Source organism: Enhydra lutris, unplaced genomic scaffold, assembly GCF_002288905.1.
Source record: "Enhydra lutris kenyoni isolate GAN:26980312 unplaced genomic scaffold, ASM228890v2 scaffoldscaffold67, whole genome shotgun sequence".
In the NCBI taxonomy this organism is placed as follows: domain Eukaryota; kingdom Metazoa; phylum Chordata; class Mammalia; order Carnivora; family Mustelidae; genus Enhydra; species Enhydra lutris.
The window spans coordinates 8,784,276-8,795,215 of record NW_019154151.1 but is presented as its reverse complement, the minus strand read 5'-3'; the positions used below and the strand labels follow the sequence as shown (position 1 = coordinate 8,795,215).

Sequence of the window (10,940 nt, the reverse complement as noted above, 5' to 3'; positions counted from 1 at the left end):
AAGCTGTCATAATCAAGACAGTACGGTACTGGCACAAAAACAGACACATAGATCAATGGAACAGAATAGAGAGTCCAGAAATAGACCCTCAACTCTATGGTCAACTAATCTTCGACAAAGCAGGAAAGAATGTCCAATGGAAAAAAGACAGCCTCTTCAACAAATGGTGTTGGGAAAATTGGACAGCCACATGCAGAAAAATGAAATTGAACCATTTCATTACACCACACACGAAAACAGACTCAAAATGGATGAAGAACCTCAATGTTGGAAAGGAATCCATCCAAATCCTTGAGGAGAACACAGGCAGCAACCTCTTCGACCTCAGCCGCAGCAACATCTTCCTAGGAACATCGTCAAAGGCAAGGGAAGCATGGGCAAAAATGAACTATTGGGACTTCATCAAGATCAAAAGCTTCTGCACAGCAAAGGAAACAGTCAAGAAAAACAAGACAACTGACAGAATGGGAGAAGTTATTTGCAAACGGCATATCAGATAAAGGGCTAGTATCCAAAATCTATAAATAGCTTAGCAATCTCAACACCAAAAGAACAAATAATCCAATCAACAAATGGGCAGAGGACATGAACAGACATTTCTGCAAAGAAGACATCCAGATGGCCAAAAGACACATGAAAAAATGCTCCACATCGCTCGGCATCAGGGAAATACAAATCAAAACCACAATGAGATACCACCTCACACCAGTTAGAATGGCTAAAATTAACAAGTCAGGAAATGACAGATGCTGGTGAGGATGTGGAGAAAGGGGGAACCCTCCTACACTGTTGGTGGGAATGCAAGCTGGTGCAACCACTCTGGAAAACAGCATGGAGGTTCCTCAAAAAGTTGAAAATAGAGCTACCCTATGATGCAGCAATTGCACTACTGGGCGTTTACCCTAAAGTGATCTGAAGGGGCACATGCACCCGAATGTTTATAGCAGCAATGTCCACAATAGCCAAACTATGGAAAGAACCTAGATGTCCATCAACAGATGAATGGATAAAGAAGATATGGAATATATATACAATGGAATACTATGCAGCCATCAAAAGAAATGAAATCTTGCCATTTGCGACGACATGGATGGAACTAGAGGGTATTAGGCTTAGCGAAATAAATCAATTGGAGAAAGACAACTATCATATGATCTCCCTGATATGAGGAAGTGCAGATGCAACGTGGCGGGTTTGGGGGGTAGGAAAAGAATAAATGAAACAAGATGGGATCGGGAGGGAGACAAAGCCTAAGAGACTCTTAATCTCACAAAACAAACTGAGGGTTGCTGGGGGGAAAGGGGTCGGGAGAGGGTGGTGGGGTTATGGACACTGGGAAGGGTATGTGCTATGGTGAGTGCTGTGAAGTGTGTAAACCTGGCGGTTCACAGACCTGTACCCTTGGGGCTAATAATACATTATATGTTTATAAAAAAAATTTAAAAATTTAAAAAAAAAAGAAATTAAACTGAGAGAAATTTATATGTTTAATAATTCATTAAAAAATAATATGCCCATGACATGCTAGCATAAATGACATATTCTATGAAAAATAACTAAATCTGCTAAAAGAAAAATAGTAAGAAGAGTGACGTTGTACATTTTTACATTAAATATTTAGCATATTAAAATACACACAGTAACACCTAAAGGAACATATACAGAATGTATAACTTACTTCCAAACTAGAACAGGGGGAATCAATCCAAAAATAAGAGAGAAAGAAGGGAAAAGGCAGAAAAAAAGCAGATCATTTAGAAAGCTCAAAATAAGAGATTTGAAAAAAAAAATTTTAAAAGATATTTGAATTTGTTCCTATTATTTCAATAATCACTACATAGGTAAATAAACTAATTCTCCAGGTTAAGGAAAAATCCTCAAACAGGATTTAAAAATAAAATCTAGTTATATGCTATTTAAAAGAGCATCTATGGGATGCCTGGGTGGCTCAGTGGGTTAAGCCTCTGCCTTCCGCTCAGGTCATGATCTCAGGGTCCTGGGATCGAGCCCCATATCGGGCTTTCTGCTCAGCAGGGTGTCTGCTTCCCCTTCATTCTCTGCCTGCCTCTCTGCCTACTTGTGATCTCTGTCTGTCAGTTAAATAAATTAATAAAATATTAAAAAAAGAGGCATCTAAGACATGAGGACAAAAGAAGACTAAAAAAACCCTAAACGATGGAAATATACCAAGTAGCTACCAGCCAAAATAAAGCCAGAGTAGTAATGTCAATCCCATACAAAACAGACTAAACAAAAACATTTCTAACAACAGAGTTACTCCATGATCACAGGTTTGATTCATCAGAAGTGTAAGAAAACCCTGTGTACATACCTAATAACAGATGCAAAATATATAGCAAAAATTGACAAAACTTTGAAGAAAAATTGACAAATACTTCACAGTGGGAGATTTTCAACATTTTCATTCAGTAATTGGTAGATGGGTAGCAACAACAAATCCATAAGAACACAGAAATTTTCAGTTCCAGTAATCTTCATTTCCTCACTCTACTTCAACAACTCTCACCCCATGGTCACTCTGAATCTTGTCATTACATTGAACCATCCCCTCCTGAAATCTTAAACTTCAAAGCTATAATTTTGTATTAGTCCATCTTTTAATCCCACTACATACTGTGACAATCACCAAGGCATCCCAAACCTCAGCTGTATGTGTATGTTCCCAATCTGCCATCTTCTGTCTTCACCTTCTTCCCTTTTCAGTCTCAACTCCCTGGTCCTTCAACCCAATCACTCTCATGCATCCTTGTCCAACCCTAGAGGGACTGCCTGTCCTTGCATGTTAGTAATATCACATATCCGTGTTCTCTAATCACATCTGGGCCTTCAAAACTTGTCTTTAATCATCTCCTATTACCATCTCCATCAGGAGCTATTTCAAAATTTATACTGTCTCCTCAAATATATTTTATCATCCTGGGGCACCTGGGTGGCTCAGTGGGTTAAAGCCTCTGCCTTCGGCTCAGGTCATGATTCCAGGGTCCTGGGATCAAACCCCACATCGGGCTCTCTGCTCAGCAGGGAGCCTGCTTCCTCCTCTCTCTCTCTCTGCCTGCCTCTCTGCCTACTTGTTATCTGTATCTGTGAAATAAATAAATAAAATCTTTAAAATATATATATTTTTTATCATCCCCTCCTCATTGTTAGCAGAAGACTTTGCCTCCTACTTGAGTGAAAAAATTGAAAGAAATATCACCAAGACCACTATGCAGGAACTCCCTCAATTGTATTCCTTATTGACCCACACATTTATTACCATCAACGCCCACCCTTTTTGCTTGTCAGGAGAGGTATCTCTCTTCCTATAGAGAGCAAATTCCTATAGTTTTTAAGAAATTTTTTTAAAGATTTTGTTTATTTATTTGACAGAGAGAGAAATCACAATTAGGCAGAAAGGAAGGCAGAGAGAGGGGGGAAGCAGGTTCCCTGCTGAGCAGAGAGCCGGATGCGAAGCTCGATCCCAGGACCCTGAGACCATGACGTGAGCCAAAGGCAGAGGCTTAACCCACTGCGCCACCCAGGCGCTCCTAAATTCCTATAGTTTTAACTCCGATTGCTAGTCTTTTTTTGCTACTTCTCTATACTCTCACAGAACCCTGTGTGTTCTATCATAGGATTTATCACACTCTACTTATCTTCTCCCCTGCTACATTTAAAAGATCTTCCAGGTTAGGGATGCCTGGGTGGCTCAGTCAGTTAGGCGTCTGCCTTCGGCTCGGGTCATGATCCCAGGGTCTTGGAATTGAGTCCCACATTGGGCTCCTTGTTCAGCAGGGAGCCTGCTTCTCCCTCTGCCTGCTGCTCCCCCTGCTTGTGCTCTCTCTCTCTCTCTGACAAATAAATAAAATCTTTAAAAAAATAAAATAAAATAGGGATAGAAGTGTATACTTCATAAGGTTGCCAAGAGGTTTAAATGGGTTAAAACCACATTTTATCAAGTGTGTATTTTGTACTTACAATACATGTCAGTTTGGCCCAGCCATATTTCCATTGTTCACTAGTCACATGAAATTAATGGCTACCATTCTGGACAGCATAAGTACAGAAACTAGTAGGTGCTCAATAAATATTTTTTAAAAAGTAAGCTCTACACCCAACATGGGGCTTGAACCCACAACCCCAAGATCAAGAGTTGCTATTGAGTTCTACTGACTGAGCCAGGCAGGAGAACCTCAATAAATAATTTCTAAAGAATACTGGTGTCAGAACACAAAGAACTTTCAGAATGCCAGGACCAGAAAAAAAAATACTTTACATAGTCTAACACTTTTTTTTTTACATTTTAACATCTCTGAAAATAATAATCTTATAATTGATGCCATCTGAGAGTTTCAATGACAGTACTATTTTGTAGTGGTTCATAAGATAAAGATGCATCTTATAACTGATGGCATCTTAGAGTTGATAAAATAACTGTGTATATAAAGCACCTAGTACCTGGCATATAGGCCTCACATAAATTATTTATTATGACTTACTCATATTTCCATTCCCAATACTAAATTCACTGTCAGGCATAGTACATAGTTAATAAATATTCATTAAGTGAACTTCTACAGGATACCCTGTGACCTTTGTACATCTATCCAAATATATTATATGCCTTCCAAAACTACCTTCTTCTCACAAACTTCCTTTTATGGTCAAAGATACCATCATTCTGGGCCATATTGACTTTAAAACCTCAGATCTTCATCTCTTGACCCTTCCCTTAATCCAGTTTAGGGATCAGATCCTGTCAATTCTTCCTTTATAACTTCTCCCCCAATTTGCCCTGAGAAACTTAAAAATGCTTATTAATCCATTAAAAAATAATAAACCCATTACATGTTAACATGACATATTTGATGAAAAACTGTATTTTCCAAAAAAAGACTAGAGTAACATAGTTTTACATTTCTAAATTCTATTTAATGTTTCTGATTTAATAGAATACAGCTGGATTCTCTGCTTTAGCACTAAACCTGCTATGTTGTTTTAATTGAAGTACATGAAGACAATCCAGCCTCACACAGATATGTGTAGTTGGAAAAGAAAGCAATATTTTAGTAGCTTTTTCAGAAAACTGTATATTAGTTTTGATAAATGGTAGTCTCTTAAGGATTAGCCACAATGTAGAATCTGAAACCTTACCAATGGACTCTCTTTGTACTATTCCCTTACAGTTCATTGCTATATAAAATTAAAGTCTACTGAAAAAAATGTTAAATACACACATACATACATAAAATTCATTGATATATCTTTCATTGTGAATTGATCTTTCACCCATGCATAATTTTACAACATCATACTTGGTCATCTGGAAAATATTGGTTCATTGAGTTACACCAACCTTCCAAATATTGACACATTTCATTATACAATATCTAAAAATCACATTCATTAATACTGTTACCAATTTCATTTGAAAAGTTTAAGTATTGGGAAGTTGTCAAGTTCACAGTGGTAGATACAAATTTTCCAAACTCATAATTTTCACTTGAAAGTTCAAATCTTATCACTGGCAACAAATACTGTGAGTTGTTTTCTTTGAAATGACAGGCTGGCTTTTCATTTTTTAAAAAAACATCTGCCAAATACCCATGTCTGGATAATCATAGTTTATATGTCAGTCATTCTTGCAAGTAAAAATGGTATTCCATGAAGAAAGCAGCTAGTTTAGCTCACAACTCAATAACACAAGTGCTTTTCCTGAGGACAACTGCAGTTTAGTATACAGAAGGGATTTATTTGTACTCCCCACTTTATCACACAGAGTATTAAAGACATGTCTCGGGGCGCCTGGGTGGCTCAGTGGATTAAAGCCTCTGCCTTCGGCTCAGGTCATGATCCCAGGGTCCTGGGATCGAGCCCCGCATCGGGCTCTCTGCTCGGCAGGGAGCTTGCTTCCTCCTCTCTCTCTCTCTGCCTGCCTCTCTGCCTACTTGTGATCTCTATCTGTCAAATAAAATAAAATAAAATCTTAAAAAAAAAGACATGTCTCAAAGGCTGAAATTTAATAAAATTAATGAATTTTTACTGCTTCATTTGGGACACTGAGAGAAACTAGCTTTTTTTTTTTAAACTATAGTGAAGAATAAAATGACCATTAATACAGTTTGGCCCCACTGCCCTGATTCTTGCTAAGGCACCAGCAGTTTTATTCACGACTACTTTAGCGCTATCAGTGCAAATGTCAACTCAATGAAAATACCAGATAATATCTTGATATTGCTATGAAAATAATTTTGACCTCTCAGAACTCCTGTATCAGGGAGCCGCAAGAGGTCCACAGATCAAATTTGAGAACTGCTAGTCTAGGACTTCATCATGTTATACCTGGATTATCATGTTAGTCTCCTATTTTTCCCAACACTAGCCTCTCTCCTTATTCATATTGTTTGGCATTACTAAACACAACTTCCTTACAATTCTGCTTTCAACATGTTCTGCCCAAAAATTATGTGATTTCCCCCACTGGATAGAGGCTAAAGTTCAAATCAGCTAGCATCACCTTCAAAGACCTCTACGATCTTTCCTCATCTAACCTTTTCAGCCTTACCTTCCACCACTCCCTGACAACTGTAAGTCAGTCTCATCTATTTAAGGTCTCTGGAAACGAAATTTAGATAGTTCACAACTTTGCTTGAAATATTCCCATTACATAAAATATTATTTCCATTTATCAAATCTTAAATCCTATTCCACCTCAAGGCCTAGCTCAATGCCCAAATACTTTTATGATACTTTTTCTAATCATTGGTTTACAGTGCTCTCTTCCTTCCTGGAAATATCACCACAATTACTATCCTCACATTATCATATACTGTCTTTGATAATTTAACTTCTGAGTTGTTTATTTAATTTTACATGCTTTCCTTAATCTACCAACTGGATTAAAAACCCTGGAATACAGACACTCTGCTAAACTTTTTTTTTAAAGTAGGCTCCACACCCAGTGTGGAGCCCAACGAGGGGCGTGAACTCACAACCCTGAGATCAAGACCTGAGCTGAGATCAAGTCAGACACTTAACCAACTGTGCTACCCAGGTGCCCCAGCACTTTGAGTCTTCTACAGCACCTAGTACAATTTAACAAACAGAGTGAAAACATCAGTTTTTAAAAATGAAATCAATGAATGAATTCCCTTTCCAAAGGCAAGAGGAATTTGGTTAGATGAATGATTCACATGGTCTATGAACTACTGATGGTCCTTGAACGTCTTCCAGGTGGACAATAGATTGATTTCTTAGAGTTATTAATGTTTTCAATGGGAATAATTATGCTATTTAATCAAAATCAGCCCATTGGCATCTCATCAAAAGCAATCCTCTCTTTCTCATTAATTCTGATGAGGTTTTTGCAGTGTTAATCAAGAAAATGTAGAATAAGTGACCCATAGGACCTGTTGAAGTGGTTTTAGAGAGAAAAGATGGCAATCATTGCTTTAAATTAGCAGAGACTCCAATGTGGAGTCAATTCTATCCATAACATTTTTATTTCCTTAAAAGAAGATATAAATAAATATGATAAAAACATTATATTTGTTAATATGAGAGGTGCAAGGGTGTTTGTTATGATATGCTTTCTCCTTTTCTATACGTTTGATGTATTTTAAAATAAGGAAAAATGCATTGTGTGACTCTTTGAAGTATACATGGTACATCAACATACAAGAACATGTCATTTGACTGATACATGATGTTGTCCAGTTTTTACTTACCAGTGCATCATCTTGCAATGAAGCAAAAAAGAAGCCATAGAGCAAGTTAATTTGATCCTTGTGATCAATGAAGTCAAACATTGCAACCAGCCAACGATAAAAAAGTACCTATTGAGAGACAAAATGCTTATCTTTAGAGAAATATAACTGGCACAGGAGAGAGCTTAATTCCCCACTCAGGGCTGTTTTAGAAGCTTCTAACACAAAGTAGGATAATAGGTTTTATTTCTCAGTAAAAATTTCTGCTTGAGCAAAGTCCCTGCATCAAGCTATATTGTTCCAAAACTACAGCCTTTGCACAAAAGGCCACTGCCATTACTCCGTAAGTGGCTTTTCCTTGCCAGCCCTTAAGTGGTTCTGAAGGGCTTATCATCAAACTGTTTAAAAAGATTACCTTGGTGCTACCAGAACACTTGCCCACACAAAGCCAGGAGACGGCCTTAACCACAGAATCTTCTGCTATTAGAGTTGTTGGAATCATACACTTCAATATCCGAGTGTTTACAGCACTCCCTAGAAAGCAAACTCCAAATTAAACTACATTTTAGAAACTTGATTGTTCCTTTACTATTATTCACTTGGTCCTAAAATCTCACTATACTAAAGGCAATAAAAAAGTAGTATTTGTTATCTCTTATCATCTTTACAAAACAGTTTCAAACAAAAATGTATCTTTAAGTTCTAATATAACAATAAAGCAAATTCTTAGGCTCTGTATTTCTATTTAAAAAGGAAGGATGCCTACAAGGTTTCTTTTTGGCATGATGAATATGTTTGGGAATTAGAGAGTGGTGATGGTTGTACAACTCTGTGAATAAGCTAAAAAAATATCCTGAATTGCATGCTTTAAAAGAGTGAATTCAGGGGTGCCTGGGTGGCTCAGTGGGTTAAGCCTCTACCTTCGGCTCAGGTCATGGTCTCAGGGTCCTGGGATCGAGCCCCACATCGGGCTCTCTGCTCAGGAGGGAGCCTGCTTCCCCCTCTCTCTCTGCCTGCCTCTCTGCCTACTTGTGATCTGTCAAATAAATAAAATCTTTAAAAAAAAAAAGAGTGAATTCTATGGTATGTGAATTATACTTCAAAAAAAGTCTTAAGAAAATTTCAAGTTTTTTTTAAAGATTTATTTATTTATTTCAGAGAGAGAGCATATGTGTGCCAGAGCAGGGGAAGGGCAGAGGGAGAGGGAGAGAAATCCTCAAATTGACTCCCTACTGATGGCAGAGGCTGACAGGGAGCTTAATCCCAAGACCCTGAGATAATGACCTAAGCCAAAACCAAGAGTCGGATGCTTAGCCAACTGAGCCACCCAGGAACCCCAAGATTATTTCTTATTTTGTTATTATTTTTTAATGGCACAATAGATTCTGACTTATTTAAAACTGTTGACAGACATCTTGCATGAGCTGGTTCATTTAAGAATAAACAAACTAAATAAATATATTTGTATTCTCCATCCCTCCAAAAAGTGGGGAGGATAGCAGAATGGAATAGCTATTCTTGGAATTAGCTAGCAGTAATAATATTTTATACTGGTCCAATCTTTCCATCATACTCTCTGGGCTTCCATGGAATTCTCCCATCTGGTAATAGAAGTGATGTTGCAAATAACTTTTTATACACCCTGTATCAATTTCTGCTTATTAAGTCTTCAAGAATTAAATGTATATCTCATCAATATTTTTGGTATGTGAGCATTGTTTCATTTACATTATAATGTGGTGATCACAACCACTCACTGAAAAAACATTGTCCTCAACTTCTCATGCAAATAGAATTCTCAAAAACATCTTGGATCCATGCATCTTTAACCACTGTTTAACATGCATTACAGTGTGCTGATCACATCCATTCGCTATAATAATACTGTTCTCAAGTTCTGCAAGTAGCATTCTTAGAAATACATGTGTCTTTAAACACTGTTTTATATGTATTATAGCATGACGATCACATCCACTCACTGAAATAGCACTGATCTTAACTTTGCCTGCAAGTAGCATTCTCAGAAACATCTTATACACATCTTTTTCCCCCTGAGGGTAAAGACTTCTCTTTATTTTTTTATTTTTGAAATAAAAAGTGTGTAGGCAAGCCTGGGTGGCTCAGTAGGTTAAGCGTTTGCCTTTGGCTCAGGTCAGGATCCCAGGGTCCTTGGATCAAATTCTGCATCGCATCGGGCTTCCCGCTCAGCAGGGAGCCTGCTTCTCCCTCTGCCGGCTGCTCCCACTGCTTGTGCGTGCTCGCACTCTCTCTCTCCAACAAATAAAATCTTTAAAAAGAAAAATGAATAAACTTTGCCAAACGTAAAACAAACAAAATAAATCTACCTAAAATCAAGAAGAAAAGAAAAGAACTCTAGCTACACATCTTGACAAGCTGTGTGATCTTAGACAAGGTTCTTCAGCCATCTGAGCCTTGGCTTTTCTATAAGTAAAATGGGGATAAAGTATCTACCTCCTAGGGTTGTGAAATGGTAAATGTCCATCACTCAGCCTATGACTGACTATGAGATAGTAATTTCCCAAGGAACTGTATCTACTGTTATTATCCAGTCAAGGATAAGTAGGATGTTCCAGATTTCCTAGCTCAATGCTATATATTATAGACTCAATAAATGCTATTAAATTTTAAAAATTTTTAAAAATAAAATAAAAAATAAAATTTATATTTCAGATGTACATGATGATATGATATACATATACATAGTGGAAACAATTATTACAGCCACACTAATTTACATATTATCTCCTCACGTTGTTACCATTTTTTGTGTGGTGAGGGCGCCTAAAATCTACTCTCTTACCAAATTTCCAGTATTCAATACAGTATTATTAACTATAATCATCATGCTGTACATTAGATCTCTAAATTTGTTCATGATACATACATTCTCAGTTTCTACCCCATCATTCTGCAGAGAAGGAAGAAAGTAATGGCAGATAATGAATCATAAGAATAAAAATTTCTGTATTCCACTATGGTTTCTTGTTTTCATTTTCTTTTTTCCCCCCACTCCCATCCCCTAACCCTTCTAAAGCTTAAAACAGTCTGACCACTAACACTTCACACATGTACCAAATTCAAGGGGTGAATTCAATACAGACTCAATACTTAACTTCCCAGTGACTTTTTAACTTCTAAAGTGTCTGAAGTCCTTTTGTACTTAATATGACATTTCAAACACACCTGCCCCTGAATATGAATTTAAACTTAGCA

At 37.3% G+C, this 10,940-nt stretch overlaps 1 protein-coding gene across 2 annotated transcripts in view; it reads right to left on the bottom strand.

Annotated features, from left to right (window-relative positions):
* LOC111159185 (centromere protein I) overlaps nucleotides 1-10,940 on the bottom strand; it is a 75,158-nt gene that overhangs the window by 61,492 nt on the left and 2,726 nt on the right. For both annotated transcript variants that reach the window (XM_022521628.1, XM_022521629.1), the window contains exons 3-4: nucleotides 8,122-8,240; nucleotides 7,728-7,835 (exon numbers count right to left, since the gene is read on the bottom strand). In XM_022521628.1, the coding sequence (XP_022377336.1) occupies nucleotides 7,728-7,835; nucleotides 8,122-8,240 (227 nt within the window). The remainder of the gene's footprint in view (nucleotides 1-7,727; nucleotides 7,836-8,121; nucleotides 8,241-10,940) is intronic.